The sequence below is a fragment of the Anoplophora glabripennis genome, unplaced genomic scaffold (assembly GCF_000390285.2).
Source record: "Anoplophora glabripennis isolate ALB-LARVAE unplaced genomic scaffold, Agla_2.0 scaffold52, whole genome shotgun sequence".
Lineage (NCBI taxonomy): Eukaryota > Metazoa > Arthropoda > Insecta > Coleoptera > Cerambycidae > Anoplophora > Anoplophora glabripennis.
In genome coordinates, this window is record NW_019416264.1 from 869,549 (window position 1) to 896,353 (window position 26,805).

A 26,805-nucleotide genomic window follows, 5' to 3' on the forward strand; every position below is an offset into this window, starting at 1 on the left:
TGATTGCGACGTTGCCACATTAATCCTCAAGTCAGACAGAAATGCAATTATTGATTTCTGTTACTAATTAATACATCTGTACTATGTTCAAAACTTACATTAGTTTTACATCAAAAATAAGATAATACTGTGTACTATCTATGGAAAAGTTTTGTTTCACAATTTCTACATTTTTTCTCAGTTATGGGCAAAAAAAGAGCCGCACCGTCCATCTTCGCCATATAAACCTATGTTAAAATGAACAACTTTCATCAACAATATCTCAAAACCTGGAATCAAAAAAAATTTCAAAAAAATATGACGCATAGAGAGTACTGGGTAATACGCTATATAAATTTCAAGTACATCTGTGCATTTGAGTAAACCCGATATACCTCCTTAAACTAGAAAATATTTAATTTTTTTTCGGAAACTACCATAAAATGTCGATATTTCAATTCCGTTTTCTAAGCGTCAAAAAGACACTTTACTGGAACAAAAAATACTTTTGTATCCAAAAATAAAAAAAGTTTTCATATTTTAATTTTAATTTAATTTAATTTAATTGAATAAATTGCTTTATTTACTACTTATTTTTAAAAATTTCTGTATTTCAATTGAACACATTTTACAACAAAAATTAATCAACTACCATTATTTTCTTTATTCAAAAATTGCAAATTGTGGTTCCCAATCTTCGAGTCGATCAAATTTATTTCGGACGTGGAGGCAAGGTAAGTTCTTAAAATCATATCTTGTTCTGAAGTTCCAATGCAAGAATTATTTTCCTACGGATTGTTAAGTATTGAACTGAATCAGGAACTTCAACTGCTACAGATATACTTTTTAAAGTTTGAATTTTATTCTATATAAATTCTTCAATGCACTGTACGAAGAGAGGTAGAGTTGGTTTGGATTCCGAACCACATCGATATCCCTGACAACGAGAGAGCATACCAACTGGCTGCTCTTGGATCCAAGGAACTTGGCCTGGGGATCTAAGAAATCACACGAGGTAGCATTAATGGAGGCCTTAATAAATGGGCCTATCAAAACTGTAGGATGAACAGAGGATGTAGACAGGCCCATAGCTTTATATAAGGACCTAACAAATTTAACTCGAGATGGCTGCTGCGCTTTGGTCGAAGTGGCCTAAACCAAATGGTGGGGGTACTGACAGGCCATTGAAGACTTAGGAGACACTTAAGTTTAATAGGAATCGAGGAGGACCCTTTATGCCTGAAATGTGGTGGGGAGAATACTCTATCCATCTTCTAGGACACTGGTTTTTGGTACAGAAGAGTTGCAAGGAGATGAGGGTGAAGGACCTGCCATGGATCAAAATCCTGTCGTTCATTAGGGCGTCAGGTAACACGGTGTAAGTTTTTATGCTGATTATTGTCTTGCGTCGCATTGAACTAACTATAATAACGTAAAAATTATTAAGTTTTTTGAAATCAAAAGGATATTATCTTCCTAGAGAATATGCCGATACAAAGAAAATCGATCAAAACCGAAAACTCCTCAATCAAGTTCAAATCCTGATTCAGACAAATTTGAGTCGACAATATATATTTAAATTAACACTTCGTGGCTGGTATAAATGGCTGGAGATTCCATTTCTGCCTTTATTTATTCAAGAGCACTTGCTTTTTTATCTCTATCAGCGAGACTGCTTATTTGAATTACTTATGTGGATTTATTTAAGACTTATCACGCCTCTGTTTCTGAGAATGTATAATATCAAAACAGCGTATGAACAAATAGCATTGCGTTTAATTTAGCATAATGNAACATAAAACACACCACAGAAATGAGACAACCCCCAAATCCAAAAGCCAAAGTCTTGTGCGAAAGGGGGCTACACTTGAAAAAACGCGGACAAACACCCATTATCCATCGACATTGCCAGTGCCGACACCGGGGATCGAACCCGGACCAAAGTAGGAAGCCTAGCCGAGAAATGCTTGCCACCGCACTCTCGACCGACTGCGCTACCGTGGCGACCAATGAGGATGAATAGAGGATGTGGACAGGCCCATAGCTTTATATACGGACCTAACAAATTTGACATGAGATGGCTGCTGCGCTTTGGTCGAAGAAGCCTAAACCAAATGGTGGGGGTACTGGCAGGCCATTGAAGACTTTGGAAACACTTAAGTTTAATCGAGAACTCTTTATGCCCGAAATGTGGTGAAGGGGAATACCCTAAACATCTTCTAGGACATTGCACAGCCTTTGGGATGTTAATGCATAAAGTTTTTGGTACCGAAGAGTTGCAAGGGGATGAGGGTGAGGGACCTGCCATGTATCAAAATCCTGGCGTTCATTAGGGCGTCAGATAGGTTCGAGGAGGGTCAGAGGCAGACAGTGGACAGATGAGGCCGACCCAATCTACTACTACTGCTATTACTATCGTGCAACAGTTATCAAAGTGCATTGACCATTACTACACAACTAATAATATGCAACATTATTTAAAATCGCCTTTTACAATATAATTAATCTTGGGATAACAGACTGAAGTTTTTGGTAGCGACTATATCATAAATGCTAATGGTTTGAGATAACGTTCGTGTACAGATCTGAGTTTGGATCTGTATCTACTCCAAATGTTACTATTACCGATTGCGTCTTAAAAAAAAAACAAGGAAAACAACAATAGTGTAGCCAGAGTGCAGAAAATTTCTTGGAAAATATCACGGTGTATCTGGCGTCGCATTGAACTACCTATAATAACGTAAAATCTTTTAAGTTCTTCGAAATCAAAAGGATATTGTCTTCCTAGTGAATATGTAGGTACAAAGAAAATCAATCAAAACCGAAAACTCCTCTACCAAGTTCAAATCTTGATTCAGACAAATTTGAAAACAGTACTTCAAGAATATATATTTAAATGAACACTCCGTGGCTGGTATAAATGGCTAGAGATTCCAGTTTTGCTTTTATTTATTCAAGAGCACTTGCTTTTTTATCTCAGCGAGACTGCTTATTTGAATTACTTATGTGGATTTATTTAAGACTTATCACGCCTCTGTTTCTGAGAATGTATAATATCAAAACAGCGTATGAACAAATAGCATTGCGTTTAATTTAGCATAATGTACCTGAAATTATAAACAACACCGTAAAAACATTCATTGTCAAGACATTATGATCTTATTGTAGTAAATATTTGTTTTTCAGATATACTGCCTGTTTACAAACTTGAAGAAGATATTAAAAAAGTAGATAACTCGTGTTGCGAAAACTTGATTCGCAGAAATATTTTTTGTAAATAGATTGTTTTGATTGACTATCCGATAAATATTGATATAAGTACTGGAAACTTTTTAAAATCGCTAAATTCACCGATAATTCTGTTTCTGTTTACAGGTGTGGTGCATGACTGTTTGAAAATTGTATAAAAATATTCAGTTAACTTGCAGTTTTCGTCAGCGTTTTCGTACATTATCACCATGTCCATATACAGGGTGTCCCGCATAAGAACCGACACAGGGCAGGTGCATGTAGGGGTGTCCAAAATCTTATAATTTAATCAAACTTACCTGTATACAAAGTTGCAGCCCTGAGGAGCTATTAGCCCCCAAAGTGGGGCCTTAAATTTCGAAAAAAATTAATATCTATGCAACATTTTACCACAGAAGTACCGAATTTGGTAAGTACCAAAGCCAATTTTGAGGACAGTAGCACTAAAATGAGGCGGTGCTCCATCATGCATAAACCAAAGCTCCAGTCTAAGTTCCAACGATCAATAATACCGGCCCAAATATTTATCTTAAACTCGCGTTGAAAATGTCGAGGAGTTATTGCATAAGGGTTTACATCGGAATATTTATGAAAGTTATGAACATTTGTAATTTTTCGGCGAGTAAAACAAGCCTCATTAGTAAAACGAATTTTCTTGTAAAAATTAATATCCTGATGCAAAACAAACACACAAAACGTCACTCGTCGATCCAAATCTTGAGGCAATAACTCTTGCACTTTTTGGACACGATATGGATGCAGCAGATTACGTTTAAGAATTCAATTTACAGAAGTTCTTGATAATGTCGAGATAAACGTCTAGTACTTGCGGTTCATCTTCAATTGTTTGCAAAATAATGTCTTCATCTTGTACCCCTATTACATTAGGACGTTCTCAGATGTTGCTGAAAAACTTTCCTGTCTCTCGAGCTCGTCTTTCAACATTAGAAAATGTTTCTCTATGAGGAGCCACACTATTAGAAAATCTCCTACGACATTCTTCCACCCTTCTACAGTTTCTTTCGCAGAAACGCAGCACAAGTAGCATATCAACTTGTTCGCTAAATGTAAATTTTCCAGCCATTTTCAACAACAATCAGAGGCAATTGTTGAAATAAAATAATTTTGTTACTAACTGACAAGTTTGAAATTCATTGACTACTACTTACTTTTTGATTATTTTCTAATGAACACTGTTAAAATCTTGTGTCAGTTAATACGGTTTTTCTTGAAAACCTTTAAGTTTTTTAAAATATAACAAGATTAAAAAAAAATTTAATTAAATTCTGCTATGAATTAATATTATTATTTTTCAATTCGGTCAATGAAATAAAAAGTTCTGAACAATTTTAGGTGTGAGTCATCCCCAATGAACGCCTTGTAGTGCTTCAATTAACTTTAAATCATAAAGATAAGATAAAGACCAGTAATAAACTTAAATCATGTACCAAATTTGGTTCTTCTGCGGTAAAGTGTTGCAGATATTAATTTTTTTCGAAATTTAGGGCCCTATTTTGGGGGCTAATAACTCTTCAGGGGTGCAACTTTGTATATAGGTAACTTTGGTTAAATTACAAGATTTTGGACATCCCTACATGCACCTGCCCTGTGTCGGTTCTTATGCTGGACACCCTGTATGTTATTGTATTGTATTATAGCATATTTATCCGCTTTTGTTAATACACACGCTACGGGCACTGGCTCAGGCACATTATCCTATCCTCCAAAAAGAAAACACAGTTAAAATAAAAATCTAGAAAAATAAATTGCTCGATTTGTGCACTAATAATGTTCAAATAAATACACAGTTATTGTAATGAAAACTAATGTATAAATTGATTGATTACTCAAAAACTAGCAATTTTTCTATTTACTACGAAAAAAAACACGACGGGCATTCACTTTTTTATGTAGTATGCAACTCGGGGACGATTCCAGAGGTTCTCAATAAGTTTTTTACGAATTTTGGTTATTTTTAATTTTAAGGGGTATTTGCAGTTTCAACGATTCTATTTATTGCAAAAGTTAAATACTAACATTCTGCCTTGTATTAAAAAATCCTCTCCAATGTAAATACCCTGCATTAAGTGGCGCTTTCTGGTGCTTTCTCTGTTGAGTTTTTAAATCAGTACTTTTTAACTTTGCAATTTCATTTCTTTTTGAAATAGCTCGTTTTATAATAAATTTTAAGCAAATTAGTTTAGCATACATTCAAAATTGAATTGAATGTAATCGCTGATCAATCGTTTTTATAATTTATTTCGTTTAATTAACTATAACCAACTAATAACAACTTCAGTTTTATGTACTTTTACAAGTAACTCCGGAATTTGAAATTAAGTAATATTTAATTATTGCTAATATCCTATCATAACTGAAAAATTACTTTCATTACGGAACCTTCAGCTTTTCAGCAAACACTATAATTTCCATGACTAGTCCGTTGACAAATTTTAGTGTCGGCACTTTCCGGCCATGTGAGGAAACATCCTTTGTATATTTACTGGTGGAGTGCTAGACTGTAAATAAATTTGCATTCCTTAAAAAAGATGGAGCAATAAACTTAGTGTAAACATTTTTATAATAAACAAGCCTGATCATTTAGACTCGAGACTTGCACATTCTCGGTTAGCATGTCTTCTGTTCAAATATTATTATTAAGATAATAAATTCTGAAATTTCATACAGATAACCGTAAATACACCGTCTTCGGCTATAAGTCAAAAATGCGAGCTATTCTTGGTGCAATACCGATAAACAATTAATTATTTTTATATAGAAATATTAACGAAATATATATAACAGGACGCTGTAGGAACATAAAAATGTTGGCGCTAACGATTTCGAAAAACATGTCATATTGAAGGGTGCTAGTTATAATAAGTAGCTACGATTGAGAAAACGAAAGTATGAATTTTATAAAATAAAACAATGATTTTGCAACACGTGTTTATACGATCCTTTTTATAAACAACGCTTTTATTATAAACCAATACAATATGTTCGCATATGAGGTGAGGCCATTACTGGTGCGTATATTTTCATACATTGACAGCCTAATCCTGAGATCAGCTATCAATTATTGTAATTTAAACATAAATATGGCGCGATAAAATTATATCAATAAAAATGTCAATCAAACGGTGTTAATCGCGAGCTGTTTACTTTTACGCCAGATTTGTGGAGTCAAACAGCAAATAAGTATTGCGCGAACTTTGATGTTTCATATATAACTTAAATCCCCTAATCCTGTTTTTTTCAGTCGCTGAAGGGGAAAACCTCATAATATTGAAAATACGATTTTGACATATACAAGTGTAAAAAACATACCTATGCACGTCTTTTACCATATCTGATTTGATGTTTGTTAATACAGTAATAGTAACATTATTATCATAGCAACTTAAAGTATAGTTCGTACGATATGTGTTAAGAATTCCAAGACTCCTGCATTACTTTCTTGGAATTAACCGCATTCGACGCCCGTAGTAGAAAAACATCGGCCGAAAATAGCCAGGCATGCCCCTACAGCGGTAAATTGTTACAGTAGTTCCGATACCAGAACTTTGTTGGCTTATTCTTTTTTGAAAATCTGTCTCGACAAAAACCGTACGGACTATATGTGGAGTAACAATTTTTTTTAATGATAAATAATAACCACACAATTTATAATTAACTAGGTAATAGTCAAGTAACCCCTATGCATTTAAATACAGCTGCACCACTACATTTGCTCTTAGAGAATCAATCCATAACTGACAATATTTCAAAAATTGAGTGATAGAGAATCAATCCACGACTGGCAGTGTTTCAAAAATTGCGTTACAAACTTACATGAAACATAATACTAAACAAAATATAGAAAATTTAAAAACGTATAGCTATACACTGTGGTGAAATGTGTAACTTTTAACTATTTATTGCAGGCAAAATCACAAATTTGTCGTTTGCGGATAAAAAGACTAAAATTTTTAAATGGACTAAAATCATGAAACCAAAAGTTGAATACAGTTATTCTTTGTTTGTTCTTCATCGTCATCTTTATCTTCCCCATAGTTATCAATTGTATGATTATTTAATTATAGACAATAGTGGAAGCAATTATGTAACTGATGGAAAGAGGGATGTTTAACAAAACATCAGATCGATTGTTTGATTGAAACCTAGTCTATAAAACCAGACATTTTGAACTATGCTAAAAACAAACCTAAACGTGTGTAATAGGCATTTATGAAACACCTTGGGCGACTTTTTAGTTTAAAATACAAAAAAACTAACATCAAAAATGGTTATATTCTGAAATGTCCCTGAAATAGACAACCTCTGCGATATAATAAAAAGTAACAACACTAATATTTAATATATTTTGCAAAAACTCAACAAGTTTCATTGCAATAAGTACATTATTTTTTGAGAAAGATATAATCAACAATCGGTTTAAAAAAATCGTCCGACCATTTTTATTTTATGGTCTATAAAAAAATACCTATAGTCTTATTTTTTGTATTCTATCAACCCCTGAAATCATGACATCTTTCAAAACATACTGTATATACAGACCCCTTAAAAATGTAATGAAGCTTATACCTAATTTCAGATTTCCTTTTATATTTACAACGCTTTCATAAATCATCACAAGCCACGTGACCAGTAACTTTGTAACAGTAATAAAAAATTATTAATAAAATAACATTAAAACACTATATTCACCGGCTGTGATTGGTGTATTTTTTCACGACATTCTATTTAACCAATCAGCAATCGCATTATCTCGAGCGTAGACGTTACGGTTTGTCATCGTTCACTGTAAACGAATCATTAATATTGCCAAAATTTAGGGAATTTTCGTTACCAATACCATCCCTGCAGTGTTGGTTGACTAAGCTCGGTGATCACGTGGCTTGTAAACATTTATGGAATATGAGTTCAGTAAGCGTAATGTAAGTACTTGTACTGGGAGAGTTTTATGGGAGAGTATTTGGAGGTCATTTTTTCTAGTATTCAGAAGTATACGTTATTAAATTACCTACTCACATCATAGGCCGTACTAGAGAAAATTGATTAAAAAACTATCAACCGACTGTTGATTAGGAATAACCCCAAACATATTATTAATTCATGCCATGCTTCCACAAATTGCTTCTGCTGAGGTATGTTAAATTTTCATATTTTATATATATTGAATTATTTTTGTGTATTTAAAATCTCGTTGAATGTAGAGATTTTCTTATTAAAATAATTGTGTGTACTTTTTTTATGAATTACAGTTTTGCAATATTCATCAGTTGTTAATTTTGGTCCACCTAGAGATAATTTTGGAAACCTTCAAGTTCCATTCTCATTTCTCTTTTGATTGGATAGGTTGTCGACTTATCAACACTTGTCATTCTAGAATACATGTCGACAATGTTTTTGGCATAGGTATAGATAATACAATTATTCTCTTATTTTAAAATAGCCTACACTCTTTCATACATTTAGGAGTATAATTCGACAGACTTTTCATTTTTACCCACACAGTGTATATACGCACTATGTACGATACTTGTTGAGATAGAATTCCAAGAAAAGAACCGATTGCACTCCTTCGTAACTGCAAAACACAGTATGCACTGCAAGCAGTGAACGTCATGCTGCTAATATCTTTATACCTCGGGTGTCGAATGCGATTAATTCCGAGAAAGTCACGCAGGGGTCTTCTTGGAATTCTATCTCATCAAATATCGTATGGACTGTATTCCTATCAATGTCCTTGCCACTAACACAATAATACCCGAACTGATTTATAATCTTAGGTGTAACTTTTAACATGGATTTTATATAAACCTGAATTTAAAGAGATTAAATTTTAGTGTGTAGGAATTATCATGATTTCCGTGAGTATTAAAAATACTAATAAGTACGCCTATGGCAAATTTGAAAAAGATTGTTACTTGATTCCATACCAAAAAATTGTCATCAGAATGCTATTTGTATATTCTCGGAAGAAAGTTAGGTACTGATTGATATTCATGTAAGGTTACGGTCACGTAATTTAAGTTTACGTAAGGAGCCACGCCGGTACGGACAAAGAATGACCCTTCTCGGGCAAATGTCTCCACAGAACTAATATTTACCGAGACCCAGCAAGACTCGGTGCGTCTACCTTGTACAGGGTGGAACATTTTGGACGTTCTACAATGTACAGGCTCAGCAGTTGCAAATTTATTATTAATAACTAAGGCTGCCACAGACAGCCGCAATTCAATGACGTGCCAAGCGGGTCAACCGAGACATGCGTGAGCTGCTGCCTCAGAATGCTTTTCACGTTCACGTCACGTTAGTATACTGTTGCATTTGTTATCGTGCGGATGATTCGCAATTAATTCCTATCCGTTGGTGTTTATGGTGGTGTATTTTAGACAATTCAATTTGTTGATTTTTAATATTAATAAATAATACGTCGCCTATGTCCCGAGGCTCAGTTCAGACTAGATAGTCTACACATTGATTTTTATCAACTTACTTGTATTATACAAGAGAGAGAAAATGAACAATATGACACTTAAATCAAGATTAACCTAACAAAGGCGGTTAATGTCTTCTCTAAAAATCAGATAAAAGCGTAACGATGAATACGGTCATGTAATTAACGTATACGGAGGCGGTGTGCCTAACGCTTTTGCTCATTTCAAATACTTCTTTGATCTTCATACTCAACCCGCGTATATAATTTTCGCCCCATGTACACTTTCAGTGCATAAAAAAATACGTTTTTAGCATGTTCACTATTCTATTTCCTATTTCACTATATATTGCTCTTTCATATGTATCTACTCACATATCTATTTCACTGTTTATATAAATTGACATACTTCACTTGAATACATCATAGTTCACTAAAAATATAAATTGAATACTCTAAAGGCATTTAAAAGAGAAACACCATTCGTGAAAATAACAAATCCACACAAATACGTCAGCCCGACAACGTTGTTGTATTTCCCGTGCAAAGAGTAGAGTTTGGGGGTCCGCTGCTCACAGGACCGGACTCAGTAAAGTTAAAAAATTACGTAGATGTGAAACCACCCAACATTGTTTAAAATTCAAACAAGGTATTAGTAATCTTTAAGTAATTTATGGTAGGAAAATAATTAGCCAATTCAAATATTTGTTTCTAATTCCAATAATTCCAATAAAATGATTTTATTTGGAATCTATAAGTTTTTGTAAATCGCAAATCATATGCCAGCTACAATTTTTTTAGAAGTCAGTTCTTGTAAGCTTTTCTCAATATGTATATAGTTTAAATTCAACGGAAAATTCTTGCAGGTTTAATGCCGCCTGCAAAAAAATTGAATTTTTTTGTGAATATTACAAGTGCTCTAAAAAAGATATTAAATGAATAAAAGAAATTATAAAATTACTGAAAGAAATAAAAATGTAGCAGTTGTCACATTTATATTTATTTACATAAATTTAAAAGTGAATGGATTTTCATATGCATTGATTGTTACGGGACGAGACTGTGGTTGGTTTCGGGTAAAAAACCACTAATTCAATTTTTCAAATGTTATAATATTCAAGTACTTATACTTATGATTGTATGAAAAAATATTTAGGCTTCATTTGTTTTTTACCTATGTCTAGTAAAAAATTAAAATTAAAACTGAGTCAGCCGAGTACGACTCTGTTAAGAGCCGCACCGCCCGAAGTTAAATCCAACCAACAACCAACACTGCGGAGAATTTTGATTACATTCCATGTGGACAGCGGCTTTCAAAATGTACACTTAAATGAAAATGGCTTTCACTAGGCTCAATTACTTCGTGAATTATGGTAGCAGTTAAAATTTGTCTGCATATTCAAGATTTATCCTATATATTTAATCATACTCTAACAAAATTAGATAATAATATTGGAAATATCTGATACATACCGACAAAATTTCCAAACGGCCCAATAAGTTCTAATATGTTCACATGGTTTCAAAGGAAAATTGATAGAACTGGAACATTTTCAACAGTAAGGCGATGTTTCGCATTGTATTAATTATGTCCTGTTCAAATTTGGTTAGTGCATCTCTCTCGGTTGCGAAAATTCAATCATTCCAATTCTTTCAAATTTTCAGCACCAGTATCAACGGTGACAACATTTTTGACAGTAAAGCGGTATTTGGCATTGTATTAGCTATGTCCTGTTCAAATTTTACTAGTGCATATCTCTCTAGATATGTTTTCAGCCAAGAAAATTGAATATTTCCAGTTCTTTAAAATTTTCGCCACCTGTAACGGCGGTGACAACATTTTTAACATTAAGGCGATGTTTTGCATTGTATTAGCTATGTCCTGTCCAAATTTGGTTAGTGCATCTCTCTCGGTTCCAAAAATTCAATATGTAGATCTACATTCCATCTCAAATCATGCATGTGGACCTGTCACCAAGCTACTTCAAAATGTTTTTTTATTGTTTATTGTAAAGTCAAAAATAAGAGGACCCCTACTTTTTCTTTTTCCTCCCAGACGCATAGTTTCGTCTATTATGTACTCGGAAAATGCATCGCCAAAAATAAAAATTTTTAAAAAGTTTACGATTGCATTTTGATCGTTTTTTATTTTCTTTATTTTTTGACATGATAAAATAATTCTTATTTTACCTGATAGAGGGAATGGAGCCCTTCACATCTACCTTTCAAAAATGTGAATAAATGCATTGTTCGGCAGAAAATGCATTTTTTCAAAAAAGTGCATCTTCGAAAAAAAATTGTTTTTGTCAAAAAGGCCATATTTTTTTGCTCTCAATTTTTTTTTTGGAGATTCTTAGTACCAATACCTTCAAATGTATCTTTCTGAAATTTGCGGTTTTTGCTTTTTATCACAAAAATTAAAAATAACAAAAACTACAATAACATGCAAATAAAATGAAACATTCATTTCTATTCAATTATATACAGGGTGTCGCGCTTAAATGTAGTACAAGCCTGTAGCTTTTTTATTTTTTTGCCGATTTTTATGAAATGTAGTGAAAAAAAAATTCTATCTAACTGTGATAGGTACTGCTGTTTTATTAATGCAATACACTGCCAACTAGGACGCGTTTTCTTGACGTCAAAACAGCTAATTGGTATTAGCAATTATTTTTCCAAAAAAAACAGATTACGTATTCTTATTAAACATCCCTTAAAACGTCTTATCACCAAGTTTCATCAAATTCGATACATCTTTAGGCGAGCACTAATTGGCCGTGTATTGCATTAGTAAAAAACAGCAGTATCACAATTAGATAAGTTTTTTTACCCTACATTCCATAAAAAAATTTTTGAAATCGGCCAAAAAATAAAGAAGTTACAGGCTTGTTTCAAATTTCGCATCATCATGGAATGCGTGAAGAATGAAGAATTTTTTTACCGTATATTCTAAAATAAAAATGTTTGAAATCGGCCAAAAAAAAAAGTTTGTATGACATTGAATAGAAATTAATGTTTTATTTTATTCACATGTTATTGTAGTTTTTTTATTTTTAAGTTTTATGCGATAAAAAGCAAGAACCGCAAATTTCAGAGATAGATTTGAAGGTACTGGTACTAAGAATCTCCAAAAAAAATTTGAGAGCAAAAAATTGGCCTTTTTGAGAAAAACAAATTTTTTCGAAGATGCATTTTCTGCCCAACAATGAATTCACATTTTTGAAAAGGTAGAATTTAAAAAAAAATAAGAAGCAATCAAAATGCAATCGGATTTTTTTTTTAAAATTCTTCTTTTCGGCAATGCATTTTCCGAATACATAATAGACGGAACTGAGACGAAAAAGAAAAAATAGGGATCCTCTTATTTTTGACCTAGAACAATAAAAAAATATTTTGGAGTAGCTTGGTGACAGGTCCACATGGAGCTCTGCATAATTTGAGATGGAATCGGCCAGATATGTTTTCAGAATTGAACAATTCCAAATATTACGAATTTTCACCACCAGTAACGATGGTGACAACATTTTTAACATAAGGCGATGTTTCGCATTGAAATGGCTACGCCCTGTCCAAATTTATTTAGTGCATTTCTCTCGGTTGTCAAAATTCTATTCCTTTACAAACTATACTGTAAAGAAACACAATGAAGAAAGAAATTCAACGCTGTAAAAATAGTAAGGGTAGATGACACTGAACATGTCAAACTTCGGCGGCATTTCTCTGAGTATAATACTATTATAATTAAAGAACACAAACTTTTAGAAAAGTTACTCTTTATACGTCAGTGACAAAATGATTAGATATAGATATGATTAGATTAATTATTTTGTTTACCTAACCCTTTTTACTAAATTCCTTCTTTATGGCTATCTAAAGAAACAAAAAGGTCTTTCTGTGGAAACAATTTTTTACGTGTTGATCTTTGCCCTTTACATCAACAAAAATACAAGATATATTTTTGAATGATTACAAGTATACGTTTTTGTATAAAATATACAGGGTCGGAAAGTCCCCATGGTTCATCGACCGTTACGTGAGAGCGATAAAGTAAGTCATAGAAATGCGTGCGACAGAGAAAGATGGCTATAATGAAGGCGTCTAATAGTCACCGCCCATTTCGCCCTTCCACAAATAAGAAGTGGATCTTATTTGAACATATGCACTATGCTAATAGGATCATGTAGCCTAAAAGGTAGTTATTTCCTGCAATATCGACAGTAAGAATTCTTGCCCTTGGGATAAATTATCTTTTGCATACCTAGATGGGCTACCCTGTACAACCTCTCGAACGAGCGGTTTGAATAATGAATACCGAGCGAGGTACCTGCCTCTACACCGTATAATTAAACCAAATGAAATATAGAACCGGTACGATTTATTTACTTAATTAATATCTAATAACATCTTACACTCTGTGATTATCCCGTGTTTCCCTGTATGTGCATATTCCGCCCACTATAGAATTCCCTCTACTCGCCATCGTTAAAATATCAATCAAAGCCTATCGGAAATTGTAAAACTAGTTTTATTTTACTCGCATTCAATATCGACGCGGTATTCGGCCCACGCTGCCATGCTAGGTGAAAAATTGTTAGTTACAAGGCTCGGACGGACTTGGACGGGTATAGTCCGAGAAAAAAGCAGCGGTCATATCCGTATGAAGAGCAGAGTGATGGGTTTAAGCGTGAGGAATCTTGGAGGTATGTTAATTGCGGGCTGTTAAAATGTTTTTAAAATGAACGTAAAGTTATATGTAGCACAAAAATAACCATTAAGGCTAAGCTCACACTGTACTGTTAGTCGTACGACAAGTACAGCGCGTGAATTTGAAATTACCCCAACATTTTGTATAAACAAAAATTTTAAGCGTATTAAACTTTAATAGATGCAAAGCGTGAAAAATAAATAAACTGGATATTGGAAGAAGATAAATCAAGTAGCACATTATTTATTTGTACGGTGTATGAGTTATAGTTATAAAATAATTTAAATATCTTGTTCATTAAAATAAGTATTTATTTATAAAATATTTCAACTGTCCTTTTTAATTTTTTTTTATATTTAAATATAACAGAGTGTTACATCTATGAAAGGTCACAGCCACTCATGTCTACGAGTTTATTCGTGCTTACCAGCAAAACGCTACCGATGTTGTCACAGATACTATGATAGCACCAACTAAGCATTTGCTTAGATTTAAATTTAAATTTTAACTGTAGTATTGTATTATAGTATTCCTAGTAAACACCTAGAATCGTTCGTCAGTCGAACCACCAGACGTATATTGGATTCGGACTTGTTAGTCCTAAGCCATAGACATTTAGTAAAAGTGATCATGTTTGTAGCACACTTTTGTATCTCGTGTATACTCACGTCATGTCTTGAGTTAAAATAATGAGCTGGACTAACTAGTCAGAAACTGTTATATGTCTGGCGGTTCGACTGACGAACGATCTCATCTGTTTATTAAATCTTACAGATATTATTCAATGATGGACACGGTATGCAGGGCGCAGGGTATTTGTTTCCTGCTATACTATCGTTAGTAGGTTTAAAGTTTAAAAACCCTAGGGAAGCGACGTCATGTTATTATAGTTACAGTCTCCAATCGACGCACAAGAACAAAGTAGTTTTGAAATTGATGATGCCATAGCGTAACAGTTAAATCATTCCAATCTTGGGGGAAAAGATGGATTTGTTGATGTAGGCATAGTTTCTAGAGTAGCATCCAACCATGGAATCAAGAGAACTAATGATCAGGACCGTAATGGGATATTTTAGTTCTGTTCGCAAGCGTAAAATACCAAATTTAAGGAAAATTTTTCGCAGATGCTTGAACAGTGATACTGTTATTAAGATACCACATGGTTCTCAAGTTAAGTTTATCCAATTTTTTAAATGACTGCGTTAATTGACAACCTGGTTCTAAAGCTGAAATATAAATGACTGTGATAACCATGGTATGTCAAATTATATTCCTTCATTTTAACAACTTGACAACAATGACAAGTCCACCTTTTATTTGACTGATTCCCCCGGAAATTGAATCCTTTAATTAAATTTTGCTCCATTTTAAAATCAGGAAATATTAAGTGAGAAATAAATATTAACTAGTCCGATGAGTTCTAATTCATAAATATTTCTCTCATCTCTTATTTTGTAGAAGACAATATAACAAAAATTTTATCCTCAGTAACAGTGCAACCTGCATATATGTTTTTAAATATAGAAGTAAACGTTTTAAACGGGTGTTAGCTGCCATGCTAATTCGTGACGTCATTTAGTGCGATCGATAATCGAGGAGATGAATGGCAGGGAGAGAACAGTTTGAACATAGTAAATAATAAAAGTCTAAAAGCAGCCAAATTCATATTGTTATCCAGCTCTCCGCACGCGCTTTTCTTGTAGAAAAACAGATTGTGTTTTGGGTCACACTAAATGACGTCACAATGCGTTCCTGTTCACGTGGCAAAATTTAAATTTTTACATAAATTTAAACATATGTACAACTAATTTGTAGCATTAAATAAATTAATTATTTTACCACTGTTAGTTGTTGTCGGTTATAGATTATACATTTACGCAGTTCCGAAAGAAATAAAATTTGCATGCAACTTTCCTGTTCCAAGGGCGACTAGATCTCAAACAATTAATTTATACATCCTCTTTCATACTGCCGTAAGTAACTTCAAATGTCTTGGCAGATCTGAGGATGAGCAATAAATGCTAATGGAATACCTATATAAATCAACTAAATGATTTTTAGAGAATATTTATTGATTTAACGGTCAGTGGCATACATTTACCATTAGTACTGGTAATTTTAGGAATTAAAACTAAAAAAAAAACAACGCAAAAAACTATCTAGTGCATGCCTATTTATAAAAGGAAGCATTAAGCTAGAAATTAGTTTTTGCTCTAATTATTTTAATGGGCTAACCTCATTATTTTAATCACAAGGACGCTCTTCCTATTTTAAAATTCGAAAACGCTGTTAAATCTGTACAGGAAATAAGCTCTTGATATAAACAGGTCCTGTTGATCTATTTCTTTGCAAGGACGCGCTTACTAGATATCTATTTTAGAGTTTGAAAATAAATGATACTCAACGTAGAAGAAATTAAAACTAAACGGGAGGCTACAAAATCAATTTTTATTTTCATCAAGCTAATGTGACCCCATTTCCTTATTTTAAATATTGAATTGTGTACATTTAGAATATAAACATTTACTGCCTCATAAAATCATTGCTATTTTTAAAACAAAGGGAATAAGAAATGTAAATATATAAATTAAATTAATTGGCATACATAATTTTAAATATCTTATTTTCAAACTAATTATAAGTTAATTTAAAATACTTTTGATTTTTATCTTTATATTGCAGGGAGATTGTTCTTTTAATTACTATTTTTTAACTGAAAATTTTGGGTTCCAGGGATATTTAAAATTTATTAATTGTTAACTTTTCTTAAAAAATACATTACAAAATATAGAAATTAAAAGCGAAACAATCAGGTATTTACATCTTTGATGTTCCTTGATAAAAATCAAGAAAAAATTCTTGATACGAGATAGGTACCTAATTATTAAGGCTGTCAGAGAGAACCACAATTTAATGACGTGTCAAGCGGGTCAACTGAGACATGCGTGAGCCGCTGCTTCGGAATGCTTTTCACGTTCACGACACGTTAGTATACTGTTGACTTGTTATCGTGCGGATATTGCGTAATTAATTCCTATCCTCTGGTGTTTATAGTGGTGTATTATTGACAATTTAATTTGTTGCTTTTTAATAGATAATGCGTCCACATATGTGCCGCGGCTCAGTTCTGACAGCCCTACTAATTACTTTTATTTCTGTAGGAATATTTATGTCGTGACTTTTTCTAGGTATACGAGAAATTTTATAACAGTTCTTAGAATTATTAATTTTTTTTTCTCAATTGACAGTTTAATAACATTTAATTTTGACAAAAGTCCAAAAGCGATTGCTAAAATGTAACGATAATTTTGCGGCAAACTATTTCTAATAAACTGTCATATGTAAATGCGTTAACAAGTAGATTTTTCACCGCCAACAGCGATCATGTCACCTAATTTATAGTCAGCAGTCACTCTGCCTATTACTCCCATTTAGAAGCATTTACTCTGAAGCGAGGCATTAGAATGCCTGACTTATCACCATCGTTGCTATTCATTTATTCAATAAACGATCCTGGCAGATATCAGTCGGACACAAACGAAAATAACTGCGCAATCCTGTCCGCAGACGTAAATTAATAAAATTACATTTCAATTTATTTCTGACTTTTACACGCTACTGTACGGTAACGTAAACATTGAGCCCAGTAAGCCATGAAAGCAACACTCTGACATTCCGTTTTCAGACAAGTGCACATCGGGTTAGCACGCGCGGGCTGCTGCGTTTTTAAATTTGTGTCCTCTAACTCGACTGAAAAAGTCGTTAGGCTTGCGGTTTATACGGAGTGTGTTTCGTTTTTTTTTGACGTATACGAGAAATCGAAGTGCATTTGTTTGAGCTTATCCGATACGACCTATAGCGATGTGTAGTGTGTGTTGTACTGCACTGGGTATCTATACATAAGGATTACTTTCAAGGACATAGATCAAGGATTACCACTTCTTACTGATCGGTGCTCTGCATAGCGGAATTTTTGTAGATTGTCAGTGACAAATTTTATTTATCTTTAACAGTTTAGGTTCTGCAACGAGTGATTTGTTTGTTTTTCTTGCTGTTTTTTGAGAAATAGATTTTTAAACAAACTTTTACATATCTTGAGAGTTCTTTGGAAATGAAGACTGAGTTGTTTCACAAATATCTAGATACTATTTCCGTACGAATTTTTTTTATTAAACTTATTTTTTATATCTTTATTAAAAAAATGGTAAAGTTAAATTGACTTTAATGCACCATAGAAAACGTAGCTCTCAACAGGATGAAATGAAAAAAATAGCAGCTGTTTGCGGTAATATTTATAATTGTGTCGGTTGTACATGAGTTGCAAAACTAATTGCAGAAATTAACAAAATCTGTGATGTTGAAATTATGTTATATATTTTTTAACAATTTTATAAATAAATTAAAAATTTATTAAGAAGTAAAACCAGAACTTTCATTTCTGAAGGTCTAAGTTATTTATTAATTATAAAAACGAATTAATTAGATATAATATATCTTAATACATTAGTCTCGGTAATTAAATTAATAAATATTTTTTTCCTATTCAAATTTTTTTTCTTTGATCTATCTAGGCTACTTTTAATAAATATTCATTATTTTCAAAAGGTAACAACGTTGCGCAAATAATTAACATAAAAAATGTCCTTGGAATATTTCCACAAAATGTGCTGACTTGTTAAAAATATTTACCAAACTGTAGCAATTAACTTATTTGTTAAGTCTTCGAGGCTTTACAGCCTTTGAATTTTTATATTTGCTTACAAAATTCACCTGCTATACGCACTACTACTACTATTAAATCGGAAACGATCTAAATCGATACGATTTCTAAACTCCACAATCTGTTTGTAAAATCTGTAGTTTATAGCCAAGGCATTTATGTGGATGGCATAAACAATTCTATTTTTGAACGGAAAAGTTGTAAAGTGTACATCTTAAATGAGAATAAGGTTAGACTGTGTTCTTATTTTTAAAGTATTGCTAATTACATATTTAGGAAAAAATGGCATCAAATTTATTTGATGTCAGCTACAATTATAAAGAATTCGTATAATAACAATTATGTCTTTAAAAAATTTGCAACGTTATATTTTATAGTGAATTATATGAAGATACTTAAAAAAAGTTGGTTGATTCGAGAGAAAGTCACTGCAATATTTAATTTCTAATTTTCACACTTTTAAATAAAATGTAAACATATAAATATGTGTCGTTACAAGACAAACATGTTTTTAAAGAAAGAAAAACTTGTAATATTGTATCTTCAGCTCTTTAAATATTATTCATGAAACTGTAATAATAACCAGAAACACACATTGAGATGAATTACTTTTGTAAGAAACTGCACTGTCTAAAAATGTAAATCGAAGAAATTTTTTTATTTTTAGACCTAAAATATGTTAGTTATAAAAAATACAAACATATGTCTAAGATAAAATTCAACATCAATACGAAAATGCTTACAAAAATCCAACAAATGCAAATTATCTACTAAAATATGACATTTTGTTCCCCTTTCGTCTAAGTATATAAAATTTACACCAGTACAAGATTATAAGTGTGAAGAGTAACGTTAATAAAATCTGAGACACCCTGTATATATCATGACAAAGTGTCTAAAACGTAATAGGACTTGTATTGAATCGGTTAATATATGTTAATATATTATAAATAATTTATTTTTATTGTAAAATGACACCTTGTACAAAGAACTGACATCTAAAATATGCTTTCTGACTGACATTGAGATAACGAAAGATTATTTGAATATAAATATACCAGGACATCTATCAGAAAACACGTAAAATAATTGAAATTAATTTAAAACGTAATAAAGTTTTATTTTTGGCGACTTTTTTCTTATTTTTGGTCAAAGAATCACCTGCATGGATCCTAGTGGAATATTACATCGCTCTGTACACCATACGAATTTGATTTATTTTCTAACTAATCAACAAGTGCGCTATGACCACAACCAGAAAAAATATCCAACAAATGTCACAAAACTGGACACTCTACGTAATGAAAAAGTGGTAATCCTTGTACCTGTCATTTAACCGACTAATTAACATTAATTTTACAATAAGCAATAAACACTCGTATCGACCGCAAGTTATTCTAAACTACACACTATACGCTGTAGGCGCAAACATGAAATATGCTGCAACTATAATTAGCATCCCATTTTTCCATATTCACCGTATAAAAAGGTTAAACAAACAAGGGAGATAAAAAATGACGAAATATACAACGATCTTGCTCAAGTTTAATCCAAATATTGTGCATAGACTTTACTTAAACACATAACAATGGCGGACGCGCGATGAACTAGCCCGTTTTTGTTGAAAAGAGACTTATTCGAAAAGTGCTACTACGCAAGGTGCTAATTCTTACGTCGCCGGGAAAATTTATGTGTGTTTTAAGTGCTAATTGTGAAAATTAAGTGATCTAATAAAGGAGAGTAAACATGGGACAAAGCAAAACGACGAAAAAAGAAGTCAAACAGCTGACGAAAGAAGAATTGAGCCAAATTAAAAAGGTATTTCTTGGGAAACATGTCTAAGATTACAATTACTTAATTTGTAAATGTTTGAGCTAGAGATATTTTTAACCGGTTTTTAAATGTCCATTAGTAGTAACAATTTATTCACACTTAGTTGTCAAGGATTTATGCAAACACCCATGAATAAAAAAGTGGAAGCTGTGGAATATAAAATTTCGAATGTACTACATTTAGAGGAACTAAGCTAACGATTTTTTTTATACAAAATATCTACTAACTACTTTATAATTATTACCTTCGTGTGCATCATGAGATTACTGATGATTGTAAAATTAACAAAGTACGTTAATAGTGTAGTAAATGTAAAATATTTTATTACAAACAGTGTATGCTATAAAACGAGGAATTTTTCAACTACATATAGTGACTAACGAATATATAATAAAACATCCTGTTTTTAAATATTGTCAGGTCATTTCTAGCGCGAATTCTTTTATAACGTAGGAAAACATAATAATAGTTGTATGAGTTGAATGTACTCAAAATAATATTAAGTAAAGTTTATAATATGCTGATTTAACATCACATCAAAAAATAAATGAGAAGGTAATAATCACACAATGTTCAAAAATATAAAGTACAACTTTTGAAATTTGGCATTAAACAGAAAAAATAATTATTTGTATTGATATTCTTTTAGAAAATTCATGTATTTTTGTAGTAACCTTACATTTTAATAGAATTTGCCTTATTAAATCACTTTCATTTATCAATATTTAATAGTTATTTGTTTAACTAGCCAGTAAAATACATGATTTAATGCCGCGGTTTATATGTACATGATTTAATGTGGCCAAGGCACTAGATCTATTTTACTGTCTAGTTAAACACATAATTTTTTCGCCAATCAATTTTAATTTTATCATAATAGCAAGCAAAGCTACTTATTTTATATTATTGAAATTGTATACTTCTTTTATGAGTAATAATAATTTCATCAGGTCGTCTGTGATTGCTGAGACGATTGGTACACAGAAATCGCCATATTGTTCCTATTTAAATTCATAAAAATAACTATTTATTATTTGAGATGGACGAAATTAACATTAACACCGCCAAAAATTATTGAATCTGAAACATATAAAAAATTTAATGATTACCGGGCTGACAATAACATTGTCTTTTTCAGAAAATGTACTATTGCTATATTTTTTGAATTAAGCAAAAGTATGAAATCTTCCTCATTATGGTCAATATATTCGATGCTCAGAACTACTTTAAATTTCTCAACATCAATATTGGAAACTATCTAGAATTAAAAGCATTCTTGAAACGCCAATCGGATGAATATCGTGTTAAAAATTCATGCGTTTTGGAAAATGAACAAATTAAAAAATTTCTTCCAGCCCCTAAACGAAGAATACTGATTATTATTATTTTAGATGGTAATGATTTTTGCCATATCTGGGACGTGTCGATGTGATAAATAATAAAAATTGTAGATATTGAAGGTATTGGAAAATATGTTGCCGTTGCTGATCATTCTGTCAACTACAAAAATAAGGTGTTATCACAAAAGGAAAATTAAATAAAAATAATTTTCTCATGGCACAATTTGATACATTTATTTTGCAGTAGAAATTTTGAAACTAGTAATGAATTATTGAAATGGATTTTACTAGAAAACAGCTCAATATATTAAAATCTAACAATAGTACTAGAAAACAGCTCAATATATTAAAATCTAACAAGAGTACCTTTTTTTATGCAAAATATGATCAATTTTGATAATTTCGGTTGAGGCAATAAAAAAAAACACGTAAAAAACACTTTGTAAAATTTGCCGCATGAGCCCGCATTTTCTTAGGCCCCTGTAGCAAATTTTATATAATATTTGTATATTATAGCGTTTATTAAGGATATAAATAGTAATACAACCCCAAAATGTCGTGATTTAATATTAAACCGTTTTGAAGTTATGCAATAAAAACTGTTTCCTGAGTTACACCTTCAAGGGGCTGTATCTCCCTTAGGGGCCGCCACTGACAAAATCTCTACTAAGGTCGTCATCATATTTCGATATATTTTACATACTCTACAATTTTGAATACTTATTTCGTTAACACCTTGTATATCGGAAATATAGTATCGCAAGCCCTAGGTACACAAATAGATAGTACATAATTGAAATGGTAAAGCATACAATAAATTAATAGGAATTCAGACATTTGGGACAACACCAAAACCAGTAGTTGCGTTTCTCAAAATGAAGGATGCTCACGAATATACCGAACATTGCTTCCGTAGAACTTCAGCTACTACTATTAATAAATTCAGGGGCTGATATCACAACTTTAAAAATGCTAGATGGAAATCTTCTACGGTAGCTGAAGGCTACATTGAGGAGTCCTTAACTCGTAAATCAGTTGTTAGCAAAATAAATATCCCTACTACTAGTACATCAAGTGGTGGGAGCTTCTTTTTAAATATGTAATTCCACCACTTTGCAGGATTGAATACTTTATAAACCATAAAACACTTCAACCTACATAGACTAAGTGTAAGTACCTAAATGTTTCAAAACAAACAGGGTAATGGATCCCTTACATGCTGTTCTAATATCACTATAAATGTTTACAATAAATAGAATTACTTTCGTTAAGCAACAATTTTAATTTTTAATTTAACAGCAGTAAAAATGATTCTAATGCATAGGCAGTAAATGTAACACTTTAGTGCCTGACAGCTGTCACTAAAACTACGCCTTTAATGTCGATCGGCGAAAAACTATTTTTTTTAAACGTACATACGCACAAATATTATAATGTGACGTATCACTCCAATCATAAAATATAATTAACCAAATAATTGCCGACTTTTCTAGAGAATTAGAATAAAGTAGGTAATTTACATCATTTACTAAATCCATTTTTCTCTCTGTAAATATATCAATAAATGCTATTTTAAAACTATCAATCACCGCTGTCGAAGGTCAGTTTATGTAACAAAATTCGCTGATTGTTTAAGCTAGACTAGATATAAGTCATATTTCCATCTGGTGTTTATGTTGTTGATTCCTTTAAAGGAGATAACTGCATCATTTACTATAAGAGATAATTAATTAGAGTCAATCAAATTAATTTTCCACGAATTAACATAAATCTGTTTCTACTTGAGACTAAATTTGGAAATAATTTCATTACAAGCAGAATGTAAAGTTTAAAAATTTTAAAATACATATATTTTAATTATAAAAATAGTTCATTTCACAAAATTCTATTTGCATACGTAACAACAACCTTTGAGGTCAACTTATAATTACGATCTTACGTTAATTGGGGCCGTAAAATAGATTTACATATAATTATCTACAAAGCAGCTCTGCAAATTGCACCTTCCCCATGTAAAGGATTTTACAGCCGTGCAAGAAATGACAAGTGGTCTTAATGCAATTAGTATGCACAATTATAATATGTATATGTAATTGCTAGTACTAAATGGATAGTACTTTGAGATAGCAGGATAGTTAAAGTTGTGTCCGATATTGTTTGTACATGTTTTTGTGTTGGTACTCTTGTTAAATGGATATTTTATGGCAGAACTAAAATTTATTGCTAAAGAAGTAAGTGAAAATGTTCAATCAGGCGTCACAAACTGGATATAACAAAGACCTTAACTCTTTTTCTACTCCATAGTTCATTATCCTAAGAATAACGGTTTTATGGATTTATACACAGATAAAAGTAGACACTCTGTATATCCTGAAAATTATTAATATGTTATAACCTCTCGTGTTACTATTGCAATCAACTTTTCATTGTGATATTTGTCTCAACCAATTTTCCAAATATCATAGAATCAGATTAGCAACTTTTTTGTTGGAAGGCGTAAGAGAAATGAAAAAATAAAATATACCTAATTTTGTGTCTGAAAGTAATAGCCCTAAAAAATATTGCTCCTTGTTATAAATATAATATAATTCTACACGAGGCTACATTTCCAAACCTCTGTTGGATAAAGTAGGATTATTATACGAGTATCAGTTGGGAAATTCTTCATTCCGCTAGATTGATTTTCCAACAGAAATATTTTCCAGATGCTTAGTCTCGAGCTATTCCGGTTAAATAAAACTTTACTGCCTTCTCATCTTTTACTTTCCCTCTAATGACAAGATTTATTTCTAGAGTTTCTGAAACATTAAAACGACTATTTTGAGAAGCTATCTTATTGGGCATATAACCTAAATATTATACTATAAATTATATTTCAAAGTTATTTCACAATTTATTTATATAACTTTTGCGAATTAATCAATTTAATGTGCCGAGTTTATTTGTGATAATTTATATATAAAAGAGTAAAAAATATTAATACATATACAGAAAATGGTATTCTATTACGTTTTACAGCTTCCTGAACATAGATTGATTCAGAAATTAGTACATTTTGAAAAGTATCAAAATGTGTATTACAACCGTAAATCATCATAAAAAATATATTACATGTAAAGAGGGAAATGAAATATCCTTTGTCTTCTTTTGTTTTCTGCCAGTATTGTTCAAACTACACCTATTTGCAAATTTATATATAAACACAAAAAAAAATTGAAAACCTGGTTATGGTAAAAATATTAAAAAAAAAACAATAATTATAAACAATTATTATATATTCAACGCTTTCCTTGCAATTACATAATTTATAAAATCAGATTCTTCTAAGTAAAATATAAAAACAACAAATTAGAACTGGAATTAATCAACTTAAAACGTATATTAAAGTAATAACTATTTAACCTGTAGATCTCCGAGTAATACACATTTTTTCTGGCTTTTTCTAAATTCTTTGTATACAGACGCTATTGCTTTTCTTATGGTGGCAACACGTTCCCGAACTTTTATTTTTTTTAATCAGTTTTTGATTTTTTTTAATTTAAACAAATTATCAACAATTACTGAAAAATTCATTGTTGCAAGTAATTTTTTATTTTTTTTTTGCATTTTCGAGCATGTTTTTGAACTCTACAGATTGTTTTTATTTCACCAAAAAGTATGTCAAAACGAAAAAAATTATGATTTTCTGAGTAGAATTTTTCTTTGAAAAAATAGTGTTTCAGACCGGAAAAAATTAATATCTCGGAAACTTTTATTTTTTATCTAAAAAAAAATTGTAGATATTCAAGACACAGAAAGGTATACTTTCACAAGTTTCGTCAAAATTAAATTATTTTTGCACATTTTTCTCGGATATTATGAGGTTGTCTTAAAAAGTGATCTCTACGGGTCTAAGATAGTAATTATGTCCAATAAAAATTAAACACAAAAAATGGTGGATGCGCCGCTCGATGTACATTGTGACATAAAATCACAAATATTTCCTAAACTGCTAATTTTACCGAGTTGAACCAAGAAGGTATTATCGTTGGCAAATTCTTCAGGGAACTTAGTTTTGATACAGGCAGATTGCGATCGTCATCTCATTGTTAACCATTGTTAACCAGTTCTGGCGTTCTGGGCATAATGAATTTTCACTTACATCATCAAAAAAAGCTATACGCATGTGTTATCGATCACCAAATTTAAGTGATATATTGTCTTATTCTTTAATTTTTACAGATTTTGGATTTGTAGATTAATGATTTTAGCTAGAGAAAAAATTTTAAAATAAATTAAAAAATTATAGGAATTTATTTTTATTTATTATAATACATTTGTTGAAGTTTGAAGTTAATAGTTTAGAGACTGTAAATAAAAATAACTTTTTCATTTTCACCTCTGAGGGCCCGTAACTTGTTAACGAATGCCCATATGGAAAAAAAATTATATGAAGAACTGATATTATTTTGACCGCATCCATTTGTACTCGACTTTTTTGTATCAAGTACCGGAACACCCTGTATACTTCTGTCGTACAAAATTGTCGAGAATT

The 26,805-nt window shown here is 31.6% G+C and overlaps 1 protein-coding gene across 8 annotated transcripts in view; it reads left to right on the forward strand.

Moving 5' to 3' along the window:
- The window catches only part of LOC108903388 (tensin-1), a 627,358-nt gene that overhangs the window by 365,994 nt on the left and 234,559 nt on the right, over positions 1 to 26,805 (forward strand). Inside the window, exons 1-2 of one of the 8 annotated variants that reach the window (XM_018705549.2) lie at positions 18,034 to 18,267; positions 20,465 to 20,916. The exons of 5 other annotated variants lie outside the window; for them this stretch is intronic. In XM_018705549.2, coding sequence (XP_018561065.1) covers positions 20,845 to 20,916 — 72 coding nt within the window. In that variant the 5' untranslated portion in view covers positions 18,034 to 18,267; positions 20,465 to 20,844. Of the gene's footprint in view, positions 1 to 18,033; positions 18,268 to 20,464; positions 20,917 to 26,805 lie in introns of those variants that run through there. 2 more of the 8 variants (XM_018705551.2, XM_018705552.2) reach the window with 2 other exon arrangements.